General features: G+C 39.9%; 1 protein-coding gene across 1 annotated transcript; it reads right to left on the bottom strand.

Annotated features, from left to right (window-relative positions):
- Positions 1-22,835, bottom strand: emilin3b (elastin microfibril interfacer 3b). Its single transcript, XM_026154730.1, has 6 exons — positions 22,153-22,835; positions 7,428-7,550; positions 4,152-4,432; positions 3,614-3,960; positions 3,152-3,502; positions 1-2,482 (listed from the first exon to the last, which is right to left on the bottom strand). The coding sequence occupies exons 1-6, from the start codon at positions 22,335-22,337 to the stop codon at positions 1,337-1,339; spliced, it is 2,433 nt and encodes an 810-aa protein (XP_026010515.1). The 5' UTR covers positions 22,338-22,835; the 3' UTR covers positions 1-1,336.
- Between the last annotated feature and the right edge of the window lie 1,434 nt (positions 22,836-24,269).

Genomic DNA, 24,269 nt, shown 5'->3' with positions numbered 1-24,269 from the left:
TTAGAAGGAGGAAGTTTACTGATCTGTGAAGTGGACAGTTTAATGCAGTTTCAGCTTTTGTTTGCTGGTTACACACCCTTTTAATGAAGGACACAAACAGACTGTAGAAGAGTACAATGTTTTTCAGATCTTTTTAAAGAATATTGGGGTGAAACGGACAAAATCTTGTCAGGTACATTTTTATTGCCCTCTTCAGAGTAATGGGCTAGAACTGGCTGTGAAAAAAAAAATCATTATTCCAGTGTTACATCAGATTTTTATGAAGGTGTAGATTAAAAAAATTCATTAGGAATGCTTTCTACTGTGAAAGTTGTCATAACATACTTTATTTTTACAGGAATGGCTACACGTTAAGAAACAACAAAAACAAGAAGGCCAAAAGGTTTCCAAGGTATTGATGGGAGAGACCTAGATGATGTTGTTTCTGCTAAACCACAGCACAGTGTGACTCAGTGGGGTCAAGGTAGCTCACTGAAGCTGAATTAAAGTGGAGAATTTGACGGCTTAGAGAATTTGGTTTAACGAGAAGTACTTACCACCCAACTTCTAATTATAATAATTAAACAGAAAAATTAACTTGATAAACTAGATGATGTACACAGTTCCTTACGCTATAACAGATAAAGTTGTACTTGTTGTTTTAGACTTTCTCTACTGTCGACCACGCCGTGTTGTGTGTTCTCACTGCCCCCTAATGGTGAATTATGGAACTTCTCTGCAACTTTGAGCCAAGTGGCAGCAAATGAACACAACAGACAAAGCAGAGATATATTTGTATAAGGCATTTTTAAACGTGTAAAACAAACAAAGGTTTACAAAAATGCAAATAGCACCAAGTTGACATACAGTATTTTTTTTAAACAACAACAGAAAAAACAAGGCAAGTGTCCACACAGAGGTTGTTGAGTGTGCTTCTCAGCAAAAACCCATAGCAGCACTGTGTTTTGCTGTATTTTTTTTAATGCAAACAGTTTAATATCACAACAATCCAGTCACTTCATATAAGTTAAACAGGTAAAATGTCTAAACAAAACAATCATGATCAGAGAAATGCCCTCTAGAATAAAACCTTGAGAGAAAATATCGCCCAGCTATACAACCGTAGGCGTGTCTTTGTATTCTGCGTTGTCCTCTTCTCTTTCCAGATGACTCAACTAAACGCCCAGGACATCTGGAGGAACTGGGATGAGAAGCTCACAGGGAAATGACTTTCACTAGTTTGGTTAATTTGCATCTGTGCAGAGTGGGTTTAAAAGACAGGAGACAGAAGCAAATGAAGGCTAATAAAAACCACACTTAAGTCTTAATTTTTTTTATAGATTCTGTAGCTGAAATGCTACTGGTCTCCTTTGTGGTTGGCAGCATCCTTGGCCTTGCAGTCTTTGATGTCATCTTTCAGCTCAGCTAGCTGTTCTGCATGGATTGCCAAGGTACCGTTTACTTGGGACAGGTAGGAGTCAGAGTGTCTCTCAAGCTCCGCCCGGATCCGTTCCAGGTGATCCGCCAGCTCGCTCAGGTTGCTGCACTGGCCCTCTACCTGGGTCACCCTGCTATCGACATCCTTTACCTCTTTCTGCACTTCTATTGCTGTGCTGTGGCAGCCCCGTAGTTCCCCGGCCAGCTGTCTCTTCAATGCCATTAGCTCCCCTTTCAGCTGGACCAGTCGCCTCTCCCCAGCTCCAAGGAGGGAGGCTTGGTGGCCCATGAGTTTGGTGATTCCTTGCACTTGGTTGACGAGTTGGTGCTCTCTTTGTTCCCATGTGGAATTAGCATGTCCCACTTCACTTGCAATAAAGCTAAGAGAGTCCTTTAGGCCCTTCAGAGTGCGGTTCACAGAGTTGATGTTGACCTTTAGCAGTGTGATCTCTCCTTGGATAGACCCTTCTGTTTCCTCCTGGGCAATCCGGAAGAGCATGTTCTGAAGGGTGTTGTTTAAGCGATCCAGCTGGTTAGAGTGAGAGTCCAGACGGTTTGTCATCTTCTTTTCCATCTCTTTGCACTCGTCCTCTACTTGAGTGCCGCTGACACCTCCCGCTGGTGGCGTCGAGGGTGGGCAAGAGGTGGTACAGAGGAGCTCCAGGTGTTTTAACTGTTTTTGAATTCCATCCAGATCTCCTTCAACTCTCCTCCTCACCGACTCAATCTCGGTCTCCAGTGCAGGGACCACCTGCCCTTCCAGAAGAGCCGGGGCTGTGGCGTTACTCAGCTCCTCCACGGCCACAGACACTTTCTCCTCCAGGGTCTTCAGCTTGTCCTCAAACAGAGTCTTGAAACCATCCAGACCACCAGGAAACCCTTCAACCCCGTCAAAACTACCACTTGTGGCATTTATTCGGCCCTCTATGTCCACCAGTCGAGTCTCAATCAGGGTGTCTATGTGGATGGTTTGGTCATTAAATGCGGTCTGGAGCTGCCTTTGTGACTCCGTAAAACCTTTAACCGACTCCTCCAGCAGCAACACACGATGAGACAGACTGCTCACCTGCAACAATCAATAACTCATTAGTTGTTGTGTAAACCATGTCATGGCCTAACAAACTGCACTCATAAATTATTACAATTTAGTGATGTGACCCTTTCTGGATTTCAGAGCTGGATTTGGAGCAGCCAAGATATTTTTAGTACCTTTCAACAAATCTCCATAATAACATTTCAGTATAGTGTGTTTCAAAGGTCTGAGAGGGAAACACTGGCTTTTTAGCACATATGGAGCCATCTCTAAGGTGGGGCTTCGAACATAGAGTGGAGAAGCACTCTTTTCACCACTCTGCATTTAATAATTAGTTATTATTTTTCTCCTTTTTTTAATCTTTTCTCAGGAATCTGAGATTAAAGTCAGAATTCTGACTTTAATTTCAGAATTCTGGAAAAGAAGAAAAAAAGATGTCCCCAACTTTTGTTCGGTGGCCCTAATCCTCAGACTGGTGTTTTGGGAAATTTTTCTTTGAGCGTCAAAATTTGCAATAATGCAATAAGGTTTCAGCAACTGTCAGGAGATAAGGCTTAGCCTAAACATTTGGAAAACAAAAACTTTTCAATTTCATATGTATGGATAAAGCACCAGAATTATTCGGGATTTCAATTAATAAGCAGATTACTGATTAGTTTATTGCTGTTATATTGTTATATTACAACCCCACTTATGTCATACCTGTCCGCAGCAGCTCTCAGTGAGTGTTAGACCCTGAATCTGAGCTTGCAAAGAACCCAACTCCTCCCTGAGTCCAGTTTCTCTGCCATCCAGAGATTGCTGCATCTGTTGTTGGCCATCCATGTGCTCCCTGTGGCACTCCCTCTGCACCTCCCCGATCTTCTGATCACAGTGCTTCTCGAGGCTCGTCAGACGGCGCTCAAAGCCATCCAGGATATCACCCCTTATATCTGCCAGCTTGATATCTAAGAGTTCGTCCAGAAGAGATCTGTTGTCAGGGCCAGGGATGGGCCTGCCTATAGCTCCTTCCAACAGTTTCTTCAGCTGGCCATCATGACCCAAGACCATCCCCTAAAGATGAACAGAAGTCAGATCAGAGACAAAAGAAATGAGGCATTATTTGTTTCAACTATGAAAAACAATGTATCAAATGATCGATCAGCAGGCATTATGGCACAGTACCTGAATCTCCTCTAGAATATGAGTCTTGGCCCGCAGCTCATCCCTAACTTCTGTCACTCTCCCTGCTAAATCCCCAAATCCAGTAAAGCCTCCTGCTCCATCCAACCCATCATGAGTCCCATCTGGGATCAGCCCAAATCCCACAGCAGAGTCGGGCGCACGAGGTGTGTTCGGTAGCAAGGACACCAGAATTTTATTGGTGTCTTCGCGGAGTGATGTGCGTAGTCGGTCCTCAAGGCCAGTCACCACCCCATTAAGAGTGTCTAGACCCTGGGTAAGGCGACGCAGGTCCTCTTCGATGCGGTCCAAGCGCTCACCAGTTACACCTGAAATGCCATATTTGTTGCCTGTATTTTGAAGGCAAATCACAGAAAAGGGAACATTTTAGAGATATTCATAAATATGTCAAATATGAGGGAAATAAGTGGTTTCAATTACAGAATAATGCGCAAACATTCAAAAACATTGCAGAGTTAATGACAGTCGTTAATTTAATACTCCAAGACTTTACAATAAACAAATTGGAACCTCTTCTCACCATTTGTCTTTCCTGTGGGTATACCAGGGAAGGGTTTTCCTGGCTCCAGCTGGCCTCCTCCAGGCTTATGCTCAATAGGAGGTCTAGGGCCATGGGGGAAGCCCTTCACACTTGGGCGATGGGGAAGAGCTGCACCCTTGAAAGGTGGCATTGCAATATCTGGATGCGACGTGGGTCCATCGTAACAGTTTTCTCCAGAATAGCCGGGACAACATTTCCACTCGAGCTCGGTCACTGTTTTAAAACCAACCTTGTATTTTGGCTTGTAGAATGTCCTATACCTAAAGGAAATGTGATATAAATGTGCTTACAATAAGTGATTAAGCAAATGTTATGAGTGAAATATATCAGGTTTTACTGTTAGAAGTACTTTTGTTTTCATCAATCATGAGCACAAATACAGGATGGAAAGATGGCGCTGAGCAGAAATAACAGGATTTAGTTGTTCACTATGAGATTAGACAGGGATTAGAGGAAGATTAAGAGATTAAGATAATCGTGGTGTAAATGATGGCATCAGGGGATTGGACCTGGGTTAGCACCCAACTTCATTGTTATTTAGTTTAAGCTGAATTTTCTATCCATTGTGAATCAAAGTCTCTCTTTACACACACACACACACACACACACACACACACACACACACACACACACACACACACACACACACACACACACACGCACAGAAAATCCACTCTTGTTCCCATTGTGTCTTTCGAATGGTATACAGGGAGTGCAGAATTATTAGGCAAATGAGTATTTTGTCCACATCATCCTCTTCATGCATGTTGTCTTACTCCAAGCTGTATAGGCTTGAAAGCCTACTACCAATTAAGCATATTAGGTCATGTGCATCTCTGTAATGAGAAGGGGTGTGGTCTAATGACATCAACACCCTATATCAGGTGTGCATAATTATTAGGCAACTTCCTTTCCTTTGGCAAAATGGGTCAAAAGAAGGACTTGACAGGCTCAGAAAAGTCAAAAATAGTGAGATATCTTGCAGAGGGATGCAGCAGTCTCAAAATTGCAAAGCTTCTGAAGCGTGATCATCGAACAATCAAGCGTTTCATTCAAAATAGTCAACAGGGTCGCAAGAAGCGTGTGGAAAAACCAAGGCGCAAAATAACTGCCCATGAACTGAGAAAAGTCAAGCGTGCAGCTGCCAAGATGCCACTTGCCACCAGTTTGGCCATATTTCAGAGCTGCAACATCACTGGAGTGCCCAAAAGCACAAGGTGTGCAATACTCAGAGACATGGCCAAGGTAAGAAAGGCTGAAAGAAGACCACCACTGAACAAGACACACAAGCTGAAACGTCAAGACTGGGCCAAGAAATATCTCAAGACTGGTTTTTCTAAGGTTTTATGGACTGATGAAATGAGAGTGAGTCTTGATGGGCCAGATGGATGGGCCCGTGGCTGGATTGGTAAAGGGCAGAGAGCTCCAGTCCAACTCAGACGCCAGCAAGGTGGAGGTGGAGTACTGGTTTGGGCTGGTATCATCAAAGATGAGCTTGTGGGGCCTTTTCGGGTTGAGGATGGAGTCAAGCTCAACTCCCAGTCCTACTGCCAGTTTCTGGAAGACACCTTCTTCAAGCAGTGGTACAGGAAGAAGTCTGCATCCTTCAAGAAAAACATGATTTTCATGCAGGACAATGCTCCATCACACGCGTCCAAGTACTCCACAGCGTGGCTGGCAAGAAAGGGTATAAAAGAAGAAAAACTAATGACATGGCCACCTTGTTCACCTGATCTGAACCCCATTGAGAACCTGTGGTCCATCATCAAATGTGAGATTTACAAGGAGGGAAAACAGTACACCTCTCTGAACAGTGTCTGGGAGGCTGTGGTTGCTGCTGCACGCAATGTTGATGGTGAACAGATCAAAACACTGACAGAATCCATGGATGGCAGGCTTTTAAAGTTCTGATGCTGGTCTATAAAGCTCTGAATGGTTTAGGACCAAAATACATCAGTGACCTCCTGACCCAGTATGAACCTTCCAGATCCCTCAGGTCATCTGGATCCGGTCTTTTATCAGTTCCCAGAGTCAGAACCAGACACGGAGAAGCTGCATTCAGCTTTTATTCTCCTTATATTTGGAACAAACGCCCAGAAAGCCTCAGATCAGCTGAAACACTCAGTTTATTTAAATCCAGGTTGAAGACTCACCTGTTCTCAGCTGCATTTGAATAAAGCACCAATTCCACACTTTTAAGCTTAAATTTCAAAACTAACATTTTAACTACTGATTTTATCTGTTTTGATTTTATATACTGTTTTGTTTGTTTGTTTGTTTGTTAATTAGTTTGTTTGTTTGTTTGCTTGTTTTAATCAATTTTAAATCATGCTTTTTATTTGTTTTTGTTTCTAATGTCTCTGTAAAGCACTTTGAATCACCTTGTTGTTGAATTGTGCTATACAAATAAACTTGCCTTGCCTTGCCTTGCTTTTGAGTGTCCTTGGAAAGAAAGGTGGCTATATTGGTCGCTGATTTGTTTTTGTTTTGTTTTTGAATGTCAGAAATGTATATTTGTGAATGTGGAGATGTTATATTGGTGTCACTGGTAAAAATAAATAATTGAAATGGGTATATATTTGTTTTTTGTTAAGTAATAGTCACCTGCACACACAGATATCCCCCTAAAATAGCTAAAACTAAAAATAAACTAAAAACTAATTCCAAAAATATGCAGCTTTGATATTAATGAGTTTTTTGGGTTCATTGAAAACATGGTTGTTGTTCAATAATAAAATTATTCCTCAAAAATACAACTTGCCTAATAATTCTGCACTCCCTGTATGAAGAGAAACTTACTAGACAACACTTTGAGAGCAGATAGCAGAAAGGTACATCTGCCTAAGAACAAGTTAAAGCCAAGTTAAAATGTTTTTTTCTTATGCCTTACTTTCTCATGTTTTCAACAAATAATAAGAACGCAGAACAACAGCTTTCCAGAATTCTTAATAAATAAAAAACAGATCTTAATCATTTCCATGCACAGAGACAGAATTGGTAACACAGACGTCCCTGCATTTTATTTTATTTAGCAAAATAAATAAAAAGTTATCAGCAGTATCGCAGATGTGCATTAATAAGGGTAATATATAACACTAGAGGGCAGTATTGATGTAGAGTATGTTCTACATTGTGCTGCAGTTTGCCAAATATAAAGAAAGAACGACATATTTAAACATCATTACCAAACTCCTAAGGCGCAGACTGAACTGTAAAACATCTGCAGCATTGTATTACTTCGTTTGATTGACTCACATCACAACAGGACATTTCTGACCCCAGATACACTTGGTGGTATACTCAGCCTTCACGTAGGTTGCCACTCCATCCTGCATGATGCATGTGATGTTTCTCTGAACCACATGGGCGCAGTGGTTTCTGTGGGGAGAGCAGAGGGATGTTACAATGCTAGCACCAATAAGATGCCAACAGCCCCTGTTTTGCTCTGTGTCCATCACACTGACGTGTGTTAAAGTAAAACCTATTTAGATTTCGTAGAACAGCAACCACTGCAGAGACAAGTACTATAACTAACTGTGAATTTACAAATGTGGTTCAGCAGCAGCACTGTTAATTCAACAGGGCAGTATACAGTAGACTTAAACGGCTAAAACTATAGCCACTTTAAGATACAAAACATGCCAGAAAAAGTAAAGCTGTAACTGCAAACTCTCAGTGTATTGAGGTCAAGAGGAATCTGTTTTATTGTGTATAATTAAAACTGTTGGAGTGTAACAGGCAAAATTTAACAGAAAGCTATTTCTTCCATCAAAAGTGTTGAAAGTGATGAAGATGCATCATAAAACCTTCTGTAAGATACTATTGACTCAGTGTTTTAATCTTTGCTTTGTTGTGTTTAATCTTTTACAGCTCATTCTTCTTTTGGATTATGAATAAGCCCGTGTTGTTGTGTTTTTCTCTTTTTATTGGCACTTTAATAAAAAAAACAAGAAAAGTTTGCTTTTGATCTAGCTGATAGATATTAACAAAAGATCAAAGAGAGCTTTTCATTGAGGAGCTACAGCTGCAGATGGACTGAGTAGGGATTCCTTTGCTCTTTTTCAATTTTTTTTATTTTTAATTTTGACATTTTAAATGGATTTTTTAGTTACTTGTATTCCCAGTTACTTTCAGGTATAGCTGCATGCAGTATACTACAAATACCCAGGCAGTGAGTTGTGTTTCAGTTGTGTGTGGAATCATAGATTGTGTATAAATGTATATATGAGGTAGCCACTTCGGCAACACCCCTTGGTTAGTGAAGTCCCGCTGCAAAGGCTTAAAGTGAGCTTTGTTGTTGTTGCCAAGTTGTTTTATTGGAACAGGATGATAAGGGTGAAGAGCAGCTCTGACTGAAAAGCTGAGGGATGCTGCACACTCATCAGTCAGTGAAGTGCAATTGCTAAATGAACTTCAGTTTACAAAAACGGCATCTTTTATATTCATTAAGACGAAAATAGCAAGTGAGGCCTTAAAGTCATCCAGAAAATATTTACTGATGTGGATAAGGAAGTTGAAGAGTCACTTTCCAATGGACTTCCACACAAGTGGAAGTCTTATTGAAACTACAGGAATTTCCCACTGGTGGAAGCAAGTGCTCAAACATTTCAACACAAGCTCCTTTATTCAAAAACTATTTTAAATACATGTGGTGTATGTAATTTGGGAATGTAGTGGACGAGGAGAGACCACCCATGAATTTTTACCCAGCAGGAGGAAGATATTCAGTCAGCATCAAAGACTGTACCAGAGTGTGTTGTGGTGTTGTTTGATGTTTGTGTGCAATGACTTCCAAACTTCATTGTTAAAATTAGATTTACGTGTTTTTCACATGCTTTACAAGTTGCAAATATATGCAAATGCACTGTGTCATGTTCAATTTCATACAATACTAGTCCAGTCCTGCACGAAAACCATGCAAATAAGTATACTGTACAGCCTACATAGTGTACTTTATGTAAGTATACTAAGAAAACTGAAAGTCCTTTTAGCTTGTTTTGCTTCTTTTAGTTACGTAGGGTAGTTGAGCACCAAAAACATTCACGGAGACTGTTTTCAATCCTGGAAGTGCTCAGATGTGCACTAACTTCACTGTAACAACTTTGAGCAGTTGTTGCATCACACTGAACTTTCCCTGTCTCACTCGCTCTCACTCTTCATAGCCAGTGCAGCTATAGCAACTGCTAAATGTTCCCCTGGCCTCTGTGCAACACAGGAAATGATGATCTGCTCTCTTTAGGCTCACATGTGAAGCATTTCTTACATTCAGAGGGGAGCATTTAGCAACACATGCGGCACTTAGAATTGCTCCACAGCTGTTTCAGGACTAATAGAAGTGTTCGGAGCAGCAGGGAGGGACACGGGGGCCGAGGCGGGTCTACATGCCAAGTTAACAGGTTCAGAGGGCTAACAGAGAGGGGAGGCTGTTAGAATGTGTGAGAAACCACTGCGCCGCTGTGTCCTTCTGCAAATGTGTTGACAGTGTTTTCTGCGTGTGTGTGTGTGTGTGTGTGTGTGTGTGTGTGTGTGTCACCACTCTCCCTGTGTTGACATATGTTAATAGCAGTAGAAGGTAGAGGGCAAAAGTTAGAATGACAGAGCTCCTTTCATACCAGCCTGACAACCTGCTGCCAGGTCATGGGTTGTTAAGGAAGTGGCAGTTACGACCTTAACTGATGTGGTATGATGGGAGTTCTTTAAGTACTTTTAACTCCCGCATGCAGTTTACTACTTGGTGCAAATGATTTTCTTAGCATAACAAAAAGGGGAACTGGCTGGAATAATGTATTAGGTCATTGAAATAAGAAATGCAAGCTTAATTTGACAACACAAATGATGCTGCATCATCTTTTCTGGCTAGTTTTTTTTTTTTTTTTTTTCAAAAGCTGGACTCCTGTAACATTTCTGTTGTTCTTAATAATTTGCTTTCATGCTGTTTTTCTTCTCCCTCTCCACCTGCAGGCTCTTTTCTTTACCAGGCCAGAGGGACTTTAAAACTGATCACTCCCTGTGCTGTCATCTGCTGTTCGCAGTGAGATCTATTGCAGACAATACACAGTTTTTGGCACCAAAGTAAATGACTTTTTTAAAAAAAAAAAAGACAGAGAGAGAGAGAGAGAGAGAGAGAGAGAGAGAGAGACGTAAGCAGTTAGATCTTGTACAAATGTGTTTGTCAAAGTCACATGAAGATTTTGATAGCGATTTCTGCAGTATAGAAAAGCTATAGATACTGTCAACCTGAATATTTCAGCACTATAGTGAATGGCTTCAGTATTATTATGTGATATAAATCAAATTTAATGCCTTTAGTTTTCTCATCTTACATCTTCAAGGAGCTTAAAGACTTGTCTCTGTGTAGCTCTTAAAAGCTGATAGCTGATAGTTGCTGATAGATAGATGTCAAACTCATTTTACATTGTGGGCCACATACAGCATATTTTGATCTTCAGTCATCCCGACCAGTGAAACTACATGATAAATATGTAAAATTGCAGAAAAGGTTATTTTACTATCCTGTAATTATAATATATTTTTGTTAATTTACTGTGGACTCACTAATAGTGGGGACAAAGGAACTTTCCTGTCATTAAAATTGTTTATCTGTTAGTTATTTTGGAGTAGAATGAATGGCAATGGGGTTGGTTGGAAAAACTGTAAAACCTGTGAAAATACAGTTAAAAGTTTGAAATCTATGCATTCTTTCACATTATCTCAAGCTGTCCAGTGGGCTGAATTTCACTCTTCGCTGGGCCTGGTTTGGTCCCCAGGCCTTCTGTTTAAAACCCCTGATATAGAGAATAGTAAGTGTGTGACCGTTTTCACAGCTGTGAGATGTAACCCACAGACTTCACACCATGGCGAAAAGTGCAGCAATCCAGATGTACATGAGGGGGGGGAAATGGTTCCCTGTCCACAGTTTTCTGTTTCTGCTTCACATTTTTTTGTCATTTTTCTGTCAGTGTCATTTGGGTCTATGAGTGATATTTAATCCTCACTGTCTTCCATACAAGGGGGGTTTCTGGCTTTGTGAAACTCAGAGTTGAGTGCTGATATAAATCCCGTCCCTTTGCGCTGCGCTGTCGGTCAGGTCAGCAGCAGGTCGCCTTTGCTGTGTGAAAACCTGTTTTTACAAGACGAATGTTAAGTTTCAGCTTGAAAGCCTGAAAGCAATAATACAGTCAGCTGTTGAGAAAATGACACATACTCACGTGTGCAGATTTTATAGACACATAATCAAGCAATAAAGACCTTGGGTTTATATCTCACATCCACAGAGACCACTCAACTCTGCAAAAAGAAGACTACACAAACTTTATTCCAAAAATATGAACCCTCGATGTGGAAGTGGTCGTATATGAGCAGGAGCGCTGCCTTTAGCATTTCTTATTATTATAGCCACTTCCAGCAGCTGCAGAGTAGGTGAGAACTTTGTTTGGGCTGCTTTTGTGTGTGGGAGGATGCCCAGCTGTGAGAAGGCTGTTAATCTGGACACTTTGGGGAAAAAGAATGTCCAAGTCCTGATGTGTATGATATGAGATCAGAGAGCTATAGACAGAACAGTGAAAAGGTGAGAGAGGAGTGATAGCCTATTCTGAGCTTTTTCCATGCCTCATCTGTCAGCCAGTGTGGTACAAGGTCACTACTGTTAAAAAGTATAAATACTTTCTGGCGTGTTTGTTTTAGAGCTTGTGGGGGACAGATGAGAAGGGTTGGCTGCCCATAAAGTACCACACAGTACAAGTCACCTAGGTCAAGTCGCGTTTATTTAAAGCTTATAGTTAAAAGCAAATAGCACTTCCAAACATGCAACACACCTGATCATAATATAGAGTAGAGGTGAAGCTGCAGTTAGACACCACGGTGGCTCCAACACTGTAAAGCCCGAAACATTAAATAATTGCCAGAAAGTTAATATATATTTTTTAAACTGGTGAGTTTATTGAAAGTTATGACAAATTGAAAAAAGTCATTAATAATTAATTTGTTTTTAATTTGTATAATTTTGCTACATCCAGTATTTTTGTGCAATTTATTGCTCAAACACTTGTTGTGAAAAAAATCACACAGATGAAGCAGAGGTCTCAAAAACTCAGGTTACAGGGTTAATAAATGTATTCTAGTAAATAACCTATTGACCAGTACTATTTATTGCAGTGATGAGTTGGTGAGGTTGACGCATTGGCACAGGGAAGTCATGCCTCTAAATGCACAATCTCTGAAAAGACAAGATGTATGTAAGAAACGACTGACTACACACTAGTGCATTTTCCTATTTTATTTTGTAAATGTGATAATTCTGCACCTTCTCCCATCAATTTAGACTGAACTAGAAAAATTTGCATTTCCTGCGAAAATGCAGTGTGGATGCTTTAAAGCTGAAGCTGTATGCAAAAACTAGCTGAAAAAGCTAAAAAGTTGCAGAAATTGTAAAAACTTTGCAGAAGCAAAGGAACTTTGCTAAAATGGAATAACTTAGCAGAACTGCAATATCTTAGAGGAAACATAATACTTGGCAGAAATATAATAGCATAGCAGAACTTAGCAGAAATATTGTAACTTACCAGAAACATGATAACTTCTCAAAAATACAAGAATTTAGGAGAAATAGTATAAGATAACAGAAAGAATATATTTAGCCAAAAATACTTAAACATTACAGAAACACTATGATTTAGAAAAATAGTACAACAGAGCAGAAATATTGTGATTTACCAGAGACACTGTGATGAACTATGAATATTGTAATTTTAAATTAAGACTATGTTTTAGCACAAATATTATAATTTGGCAGAAATACTATAATTTAGCAGAAATACTATATTAAGCACAAATCCTATAAAAAGCAGAAATGGTATGATTAAGCATAAATACTACATTTAGTAGAAATACTTTGTTTTAGCACAAATCCTATAAAAAGCAGAAATACTGTACTATGATTTAGTAGAAAAACTATAATTAATCAGAAATACTAAATTTAGCAGAAATACTATATTAAGCACAAATCCTATGAAAAGCAGAAATAATATGATTAAGCATAAATACTACATTTAGCAGAAATACTATATTAAGCACAAATCTTATAAAAAGCAGAAATAGTATATTAAGCACAAATCTTATAAAATAGCAGAAATAGTATATTAAGCACAAATCTTATAAAATAGCAGAAATAGTATGATTTAGCACAATAGTAATAAGTTAAACAGAAAAATTGCAAAAGCAAAATGGACAGCTGAAAAAATGCTGAACATGCTGAGGGTCCCTCAAATATACTTGTTAAATGACAAAAATCTGCAAAAAAATCTATAACAGCCACACAATTACAAATATGTACACATGAGGAAACACACATGCACAGAGAGACACACACACAAGATCCAATTCAGTCAACCAGTCTAAATATATTGAATTTGAATCTTACAATGAGATCATCCCATTAAAAGGCTTTCTCTCTCTCTCTCTCTCTCTCTCTCTCTCTGTCACACACGCACACACACACACACACACACACACACACACACACACAAACACACAGAGGGAGAGAGCTGCTGAATTTGAATCCACCAATCAGAGTGGCTGTGTACTTTTTCCCGCCAAAACAGGTGCTTCTGTTTACACACGCAGCACAGAGAGACACAGGATTATTGCAGTCTATTTCTCATAGTGAGGACTCCCCTCAAACAAATGACCATAATTTCCTAACTGTAGGGGCTAGAGCGGTCATTCTTACACCGTTTTGTTCAGAAGTGATTGGGGAATCTTCAAGTGTTGACAATTTATCATTAAAATATGAATTATTAGAGATATATGACATGGATGACTTATTGACTTAGAAGCCACGAATTCCCCAATATGCAAATTTGAATGGCTGAGGCCACATATATGATTGGCTGGCTGGGAAGCCGTGCAGGTCCTGATTTGTGGATTTGAATTCCTCAGCCCTGATATGATTGGCTGGCTTAGAAGCCATGAAGGCCCCAATATGCAAATTTGAATGCCTCAGGACACATATATGATTGGCTGGGAAGCCCTGCAGGCCCTGATTTGAAAATTTGAATTTCTCAGTCCTCACAGAGGATTGGCTGCCTGGGGACCTGGCAGAAATATATAGAAATACTATGATTAAGCATAAATACTACATTTAGTAGAAATACTATGTTTTAGCACAAATCCTATAAAAAGCAGAAATACTATAATTTAGCAGAAATACTATATTAAGCACAAATCCTATAAAAAGCATAAATACTATATTAGGTACAAATCCTATAAAAAGCAGAAATACTATATTAGGCACAAATAGTATAAAAAGCAGAAATACTATAATTTAGCAGAAATACTATGTTAGGCACAAATCCTATAAAAAGAACAAATACTATAATTTAGCAGAAATACTATATTAGGCACAAATCTTATGAAAAGCAGAAATAGTATGATTTAGCAGAAATACTGTATTTAGCACAAGTACCGAAAAGTACCAGAAATACTATGATTTAGCCGAATAGTAATAACTTACAAAATTACAAATATGGAGGCATATTGAAACACAAATGCACAGAAGGACACACAAACACAGGCTCTAATCCAGTCAACCAGTCTAACTATATTCAATTTAAATCCTACAATGACATGCTGCCAAATAAGGGCAGGGTCCTCTCTCTCCCACTAAACACACACACACACACACACACACACACACACACACACACACACACACACACACACACACACACACACACACACACAGGGAGAGAGAAGTAAGTTTCTAGGTCAGCCTGGGAGCTGCTGAATTTGAATCCACCAATCAGAGTGGCTGTTTACGTTTTCCCGCCAAAGCAGGTGCATCTTTTTACACACGCAGCACAGAGAGGCACAGGATTATTGCAGCCTATTTCTCATAGTGACGACTCCCCTCAAACAAATGACCATAATTTCCTAACCGTAGGGGCTAGAGCGGTCATTCTTACACCGTTTTGTTCAGAAGAGATGGGGGAATCTTCCAGTGTTAACAATTTATCATTAAAATATGAATTATTAAAGATATTTGACTTGTAATGCACCATAACTGAGTAGAGCGAAGCAAAAACTGCCTTGACTTGCCCTCAAACAACGCTTTCTAACTCTAAATCTATTTGGAGTATCGATATCATTCTTTCACCGTAAGAGACAGCAGGCTTTGGTGAACAATCATGGAAATTTTCAGGTCTCTGTGGAAATCCAACAAAAAGTTATGACGAGAGAAAAAAGTGGTTCATTTCCACAGTTTGAAATCTGAAGAAATCTGAGCGAAGGACAAATTTCCTACCCTCAAACAAGTCCAACTCATTTCAGAACGGTAATAGGTGAGAAAGAAATTCTTGAATTGTGAGCGTCATGAGTGTCTGAAGATATACCGGGACAAGCCTCATGTCTTAACTTTGCTTCGTTAAGGAGATATGACGATTCGAATATGCCTCTCATTACAGAAATGCAGCGGTGATTTTGAACAAACTCTCCATTGACTTTATATGGAGAGTTTTCTGACCTTGTGTTAGTCTGAGGAGATTTGCCAAAATTCTATAAATCCCACAACAATGATAGTGACATTTTCGGAAACCCAGCAAAAATACCTATGTTTTGATGTATAATTTGTGGAAGTTGAGTGAAGATTGAGCAAGTAGCAAGAAGTTGTTCGGACATGAAGAGAAGACTGCAAAACCTTCAGTGGCACACTGGAAGCCAAGTGCATAGCAACCATAACAACGCATGTATTTTGTGAAAAATCACAATTTTGCAACTGAAAACTTTAAGAGGCATAAAGGTAAAACGGTAAAAGATTTGAAAAAGCTGAATCATACCTGAATAGCCCAATAATTTGAGAACATTTTAAAGTTTGAATGGTTGTTCTACGTGAAAATATGAGGAAGTAGTTAAGTTTCAGAAACAAGCAAATTTTAGCAGAATTGCAGAAGTTTCCCATTCATTTTAATGGGACAAATTAAGCTTAATATTTTAAAAAGTATAATAGTGAAAAATACCAAAAGACATAGCAGGAATTAGCAGAAATAGCAGAATATTTTAAAATTTGAACGGTGAAAATCGGCTGAAAATTGTGGAAGTAGTTAAGTGCCAAAAAGTGTACGGAAGTCCCAAGAGGAACTCAATAGTGTGGATGCTTAAAGCATCCACACAATTACTCATAAAGACTCTGGAAAAAGGAAGATTCCCAGACATGAGATGACAAAAACTGAAATATTTAGCCAGAACTTAGAGCCCGGTGAGCTCCAGACCCTGCCCATTATCAAGCATGCCACAGTGAAGCATGGTAGTGGTATCATCATACTCTGGGGGTGTTTCGCAGCAGCAGTGACAGGGTGACCGGTTCAAGTTGAGGCAATGTCTTTGAAGATAGTGCACACAACATGAGACTGAGACATGCGTTCAACATGACAATGAAAGGGTGGTTTCTGGATGTCTATGATTGTCCTTAAATTCCTCAGAACAAAAAAAAAAAAAAAATCAAACCCTCAACAACGTTCCTGGAGAAACATGTAGCTAGCTTGTTTACATGTGTTTGAAACAATTTCATAGGAAAAGGGGAAGAACCTGCCCAATTCCAGATGTGCAAAGCCTGTCGAGACTTATGCAAGAAGACCTGAGCTCAGAGCTCCCAAAGGAAATATACTAAGTTTCACTTTCAGTTTTTGAAAATTCTCAGGGTATGTTTTTACTTTGTTGGTAAGGTGCAATAAATGGATATCAATGACACAGTAATCACTTTTTGGATGAATGAAAATGTTAATCTTCCAAATAATCTCTTTATTTTGGTAATAGTCATTTAACTTCACTTACTTAACGCTAAATATTTTTTTTGTGTGTGTTATATGAAACTAACAATTGATGTTTTTCAAAAGAAAGCAAAAAGAAGGCAGGGAAACACCCAAAACTGAAAGTCTCCAGTTGATCCACACATTCACTGAACCACCCAATCCCCACTGAATACACAAACTGAATTTGTGTAAACTATGTCATGTGTCTCCAGACCTAATCTGACCTTGCACTCTTCCTTTTCAATCAGTATGAAAAGTCTTCATCTCCATTCACCACGACAGGAAAACTGCACTTTCCTTTGTCTCTCTGGTCTCTCTCCCTCCTCCTTACTCTGAGTATTGTCTGTTTTTGTGTCACTGGAGTATGGCATTTGTGACTGCTGGTCTGGTCCCACTGTAAATGTTTGAAGTATAGCGTTTCAGCTTAAAAATCCTTTCATAGCCTCCCAAGAGAAAAGCAGAATTCCCATCTCAAATTCACATGTGGAATGTGTTTGGAAAGTATTGTTGTGGCTACACCTCCACAGTTTGATGGGCCTGAACAAATCACCTCTCATTCACCCTTTCCTATAAATTTTCCTATAACTACAGGTTATGTTTAATTAGTCATATCAGTGTTTCTCTTGCTGTGTTGTACGTTTCCCCTCTCTCTCATTCTATATATCACAAAGCTCCTCCGCCTTGCCTCATCATGTCAGGCTCTTTACTTTTCCCTATACTGCCTCAGTTGTTTTGACATGTGGCACTAAAGGGCTTACCTCACTCATTACAAACCACACTCTCACCTGTAGGAACTCCTGACTGCTTGACCCGAGCCCATTGCTTTTGGGTCCGACAGATTTATGAAGAGTGGAATGGATAAAGAAAAAAATATGATCTTTAATAGGACCATTGGTCTAACTCCAAGGCCCATCTCGTTTGATATATGCTTTTAATGAAGCCTATTTCCAGCCAACTGGCAGGTCTTGAAATTCCCATGGTCCAGGGATTATTAAAACTGTGCTTATGCCTAATGATTAGAGGTAAAGGCATGCTACTCCCAGCTTTAAGACCAAAGAGATCACTTTGTCATTTGGAGACAGGGTCAGCTCCAAGCCAGCTCTAGTCATCATAGCTTAAACTCAAGTGACTACACATGCTTACATTTTGGAAATTAAGCTGTTAAAAGCAACAACATAAGCTTGTGTACATGTAGATGTACTGAAAAAATAACTTTACTTATCCTCAGGCATTTTCCAAAGTACATAATCTACTTTGAATAAGCTCTCTGTGCTTCTGAAAAGAACGGTTTCAAACAGAATTATTAGATTTACAAAGAAAAGGGGTTATTGTGTATGCAATAAGAGTGAAACAGTGTAACTGTGATACTTTATTTAGCTCTACACATAGGCCTGATACACTGAAGAGACCAGAATATCACTCATATGTAACCTGCAACACAAATCTCTTCACAGGCAAATAAAAATAGAACTATTCTCTTTTTATTCAGAGGCTTTTATGAGAAGATCTTTTGATCTGTGTATTAGCCAAGTATGAAGGTAAGAGTCACAGGCTATCAGCCAGACTTAGCATAAAGACTGAAAACAAGAGACACGGCAAGTATAACTCTATCCATTTATTGATTCCCCTTCTGCCCTTTTTTTCCTGCAAATTTCTGTAAATTATAAAATGCAAAAAAAAAAAAAAAAACCCAGACTGCATTCTTACCAAAATGCTAATCTTTTTATAAACCAGGACGTTTTTATGCCTAAATCTGCTGACTAAAAACAAAAGTGAACAATAACTTTACTTTTTGTTGTAAATGTCTTTTAGTCTTAAAAAGTTAAAGCACACCTGTACATGCCAGCTGTGGCTCATTGGAAGAGTTTTGCATAAAAATAACAAAGCACTGAAATGTAGATGCTTTACTTTAATGATGTAAGTTGTCAGTTACACTTTGCTTGGGATAATTATTTGGAAATTCGCACCAGAATCAACACCCTATCCAATTAACTACAAACTGAATCATAATCCAACCTCATTAAATACCTTCAATATTTTATAAAAAGCAACTAATCTTTTTCACTGTTCTTACATAAACCTGAGTACTTTGGCAGATGGATTTTAAAAGAAAAGTGTCAGGTAGCTTGGGAGTTTGCTGCATGGTCTTTTTGACCCTTAGCAGGAGACCGGCTCCATTCTTGCTCTCCACTGGACATTCAAGATAAACGTACAACAGCAACCTCTAACCTTTAACCTCTGCTAACCTACTGACCTTTCCCCCTTGATCTCTGTCCCATACATCAAAGAAAAAGCCCTCAGATATGTCTGTAATCTGATTGGTAAAGACATGTGGCATCTCCCAGGATGCTGTTTGATTTATCCAATACCCATTTCCCAGTGATGACTATGTATGACTCTTGGCACCTGTTCAGTGGTGATGTGTGAAAAATAGTCATTGTTTTGCTAATCCTAAAAGAACTTCCAAAATACTCAAAAAGCGATTTCTTTCACTCATTTTTTCCTCTTTCCCAGACCTTTTGTTAAAAACATAAATCACAAAATCTGACCTTCCTGAGCCACAGTTTAACCTTTGGAAGAAAATTAGCTTCTTTGCAATAGAGCTGTGACAGGTACAGTACTGTAACTGTCTAAGATGTCACAGTCACCCACTGGAGGGCCATATATTTTTCTTACAGAAGCAAGTGGTTGCACTGAATGAAGGAATGACTGTGAAATCAAATCACTCGCTTTGCTGCCAAAATACAGACAATAATTCAACATGAAGACAAAAAGTCTGGGGTGTTCCAACAGCTGAGAATTTTTTAAGTCTCGTACTAAAAATCCAGTGAGGTTTTGCCAATGTGTGAGTGTAGTCAAGTTAGAAAGAGGAGTTAGACTTTATGGGCGATCATGGCTCAAGAGTTGGGAGGTCGCCTTGTAATCGGAAGGTTGCCGGTTCGAGCCCCGGCTTGGACAGTCTCGGTCGTTGTGTCCTTGGGCAAGACACTTCACCCGTTGCCTACTGGTGGCGCCAGTGTCCGGCAGCCTCGCCTCTGTCAGTGCGCCCCAGGGTGGCTGTGGCTACAATGTAGCTTGCCATCACCAGTGTGTGAATGGGTGGATGACTGGATATGTAAAGCGCTTTGGGGTCCTTAGGGACTAGTAAAGCGCTATATAAATACAGGCCATTTACCATTTACATGCTGTAAATGCGCTCCGGTGAAGTCCTTTAGTTACACTTAAATAGGCATTCATAAACACACTCACTCACTCACACACACGCACACACACACACACACATCATAACGTGTTATTTTAAAGTGTCTATTTCCATTGACCAGTCAGGCTGACAACAACTGAGCTCATATGTCTGTAGTGGTGGTCTGACAGCAACACGTCCCCAGAGGCTACTGTGTCTAAGATGTGCCTGCAGCTCCTATATAAAACTATAGTTGGACTCTCAGAAACAAATGGAGCAATACTACCAGTTATCAGCGACAAGCAGTTCCTGACTGTATTTCATTATTGATCAATTTGTTTTGACTGGAAAGTCTATTACATCTGGCTAATCAACTAATCTTGTTGTGTAAGATGGAAATCTGGCACGACGGCCTGTATAAAAAGAAATAAACCTCTTTGGCAATGCTGTCAAAAAGTAAAGGAAGGTATACAGGTATATAGCTACCATGCTGTACATAAGAACACTTAAATCATTATAAAAACTGCATTGGCTTACTGTTTAGTGAGCCAATTCGAGTTTGGCAATTTAAGCTTCAGCTCCCTGTGACTCCAAAATGGTCATATTTATAGATTTGTGTTGCCAATTCTCTGAAATCGCATACTTATGTTCAGAATTTTAGGGCATATGAATGTTGGTGAATAAATACCTCCGGAAACACAAGATGAATGTCCATTAGAAACAATTTATACAGATAAAGTCCAGTTCTTACCATATAAAATTGTACAAAATATATGGGGGGCAAGAGTCTGATTGTATAAATGTATTTCTGCAAGAGTTGTGTTAAGTAAGAAGTTATTTTAGTTAGTCAATTAGGTCAGTTTTTTTTTTTTAAAAAGTGGCAATCTAATAATAGCTGGGGAAAATCCAATATTCAGATTAACCGAATAGTGAGCAAAATGTAAGGGGATGAAAGTAATATATTCAGTTTTAGAGTTAAGTGAGAAAGTTAAAGGTGTAGACTCAATATAGACACTGCATTCAGGTTGAGGGATGCTGAACAGTATGTTGGGTGGAGGTGAGCATACATGGCAGACTAAGTGGGGCTGGGCAATCAGCAGTCTTCTGTGGCAGCTTGAGTGAAGCAGCAGGTAGCTGGGGAGCTGTCCAAAAGCATAAATGCTCTTGTGGGAAGCCAAGCAAAAGAGAAGGGGGGGAGGAAGAGGGAGGAAAAACCAAAAGAGCCCTGCGGGCCAAACATCAGGCATCAGGCAAAATATATCCACAAGTCTGTTTCATCTCAGAACTTCATTCAATAGCGTTCATAACTTACTGTTACTCTTCTGTGTGTGTGTATGTGTGTATCATCTTTACAATATGTATCTGTCATGCAGTAATTAAAAGCAGATGAACACCCCTCACCTTTGTGTTAAATCTGGAAAAGTTAAATAATTTTCTACTTAACTCAGGGTAAGTTCATTTGAAATCAGTGTCTGCGACTGGAAGCCAGTTGTGCCACTCCCTCCTGACAGTGTGTGCCCAGCTGTACCATAAATCTTGCCCCTAATTGAGCCCCCTTGCCCCCCCACCCCTTTACCACACACACATACAGTGACTGTGAGGAATCAATACCCTTGTCATCAACTCTGCACCCCCTCGCTGCACCATAATGACCGTCATGATGGCTTTGTTTTCACTGTTGCTTCGTTGTTGCACTATAGTGTTTATCCCCAGCCACAGATGGTTTTAGGTGTGAACCACAGAAAAGAGGCTGATTTTGAGTAAGACAGAAACAGAGCGTCAATTCAGGGATCTGTTACCAAGCTGATTCCATAACTAAAAACATATTTCTGCAACTCACTGGTGACATGGGTTTCTCGAGGGAAATACAGTATTAGGTGGGTCCTGCTTGAACTCCAGCTACTTGGAATGATTTTAGAATTCAATACCCTGCACCTTGGAAACACAAATAAAACATGCATCTGTTCCTGTTATGTGTCCAAGGTGGAGAACTTACTTGTGACGGGTCATGGGCTTGTTTGGTGAGTGGTGAGGGTTGAGTCCAGCCTTGTAGAGGTTGTATCTGTTTCCATAGAAAGGGTTGACATGGCCTCCATAGAAAGTCCCTTTACTGTGAACAACAGAGAGGAACACTCCCAGGAGAAAGACCTGTGCTATTAGCTGGCACAACTTGGTCCGCATTTTGTTTTTCTAAGTCTTTTCCAAGGCTAATCCAGAGTCTCAAAAATTCAACTGTCAAGAGGAGAGGGGTTCAGAAGTGGTAGTCTCTAGCTCCTCTGGGTGTTGTGTTGCTCCTTGGCACATGGAAAGTCTTGTTTTCTTCAGTGGGCCCTGGAGGAGGCGTGCAGTCCAAACAGCTCTAGCATCAGCAGCATCTTGTCCTGTACATCTTCAGGTTGCTCACTAACAAAATTCTGAGCACGCAAGACGGAGCAGGGGGAAAACTGATGATACTGAAGAGGGAGGGGGAAGGGAGAGGGGAAGGAAAACAACACAAAGGTGTGCTGGAGGAGGCGAAAGAAGAAAGATGAGCGCAAGAGAGAGCAAAGAAAAGAGGGAAGATAGTGTCAGTCTGTCTCTTGGAAAGTTTCAGCTCCATATACACAAATACTGTGTAGGAAACCTGCTGCCGAGGCTCGACCCTCTAAGTAATCTGCTCTCTGCACGAGTGAGGGTGTGTGTGCAAGCAGCAATGTGCTGCTCTTGCTGCCTCTGAAGGGGCAGGCAGACAGCCTGTATTTGCATATCCCACCCCAACTCCAGCCCGGTGGCTCGCACAAAGAGGGGGACTGACTGATATCAATTGATGTCCTGCTCTTCTTTCTCTCTCTATTGCAGCATCACAAAAATACAAAGTTGTACATGGAGATACTTCACTTCAAAGCAGACTCCAATAAGCAACAAAAAAAAGCCGCTGTCCTATTCTGTTTGAAATTTTTTCACCCACCCCCCATCAAGCATTTTTAGTTGTTGTGTATTCAGTCCCCTGATTTTATTTCTTTACCCAGTTCTTTTCTTTCTCCATCTGCTCTGGGAGCGGCTGTACATCAAAGCATAGCCCCAGTATGCAGTGCCATGTGCGTGGCTATGGCTGCAGCCAGCTAAGACGCTGTAGATCTGGACACAATGGACCTCCTCCTTGCTTCACTGCGGTCAGTCATTAAATATCCCAGCCACAGCTTCAGTTGAGAGTCACGTCCCAGCCCCCCACTTATGTCTTACTGCACATCCATGTGGTTCTTGAATTCATGCATAAATGCCTGCGTCTCTAAAGAGTATTTCCTGGGATTTAATCGAATCAGTTCAGTTTCTATGATAAGTGAGAGTGATTGTCCTCTATAATTTTTTCGTGAGTTGTAAAGATTTACATTACATAAACCTTTAGTAACAGGAGACTAACTTGTGCTAAACTTAATTCAATAAAAAATAAGCACTTTTGAGCTTTTTGATGGCAGCAGAATGTAGAAAAAAAGCTCGAAAATTGGTACTAAAAAGAAAAAAACATTTTGCAACATTTTTACAACTATTTAGGTAAACTAAAAGCAGGTAAGCAACATGGCTCCCTATAGAATTGGCGGCTTACACATATTGACAGGCACCATCAATGCTGAAAGGTTCAGGACCAACACATGCTCCCATGCAGACATCTTTTTCATGGAATGCTTGAAAGAGGCACAAAACAATGCAAAATCACATACTGCATCTATTACTACAGCATGGCTTCCTAGAAGCAGAGTCCGGGCGTTGAATGATCTGCCTGCTGTCCAGATCTTTCACCAATTGAAAACATTTGCTACATCATCAAATTAAAATATGAGAAGGAAGATCCAGCACTGTTGAGCAGCTAGAATCCTGGATCCGACAAGAATGGGACAATATTCCGAAAAGTCAAACAACTGGCCTCCTCAATTCCCAGACTTTTACAGACTCTTAAAGAACATAATGATACTATATAGTAGCAAACATGGTCTGTTCCAACTTCTTTGAGATGTGTTGCTGCCATCAAATTGAAAAAGTGCCAGTATTTTTCCAAAATGGTACAGTTGCTCAGTTTAAACATTTGACACATTCGCTATGTTCCGTTGTGGATAAAATATGGATTTATGAAATTTG

Source organism: Astatotilapia calliptera, chromosome 20 (genome assembly GCF_900246225.1).
Source record: "Astatotilapia calliptera chromosome 20, fAstCal1.2, whole genome shotgun sequence".
Taxonomy (NCBI): domain Eukaryota; kingdom Metazoa; phylum Chordata; class Actinopteri; order Cichliformes; family Cichlidae; genus Astatotilapia; species Astatotilapia calliptera.
This window is presented reverse-complemented; position numbering and strand designations above follow the sequence as displayed.

What these genes read in the sequence shown, in the direction of transcription:
- emilin3b (XM_026154730.1), bottom strand. Translation starts at nt 22,337, where the DNA reads ATGCGGACCAAGTTGTGCCAGCTAATAGCACAGGTCTTTCTCCTGGGA. An exon ending in CAGAAATGTCCTGTTGTGAT is followed by an intron (nt 4,433 to 7,427) that starts GTGAGTCAATCA and finishes CATTTCCTTTAG; the next exon opens with GTATAGGACATTCTACAAGC. An exon ending in ACCCACAGGAAAGACAAATG is followed by an intron (nt 3,961 to 4,151) that starts GTGAGAAGAGGT and finishes TTCAAAATACAG; the next exon opens with GCAACAAATATGGCATTTCA.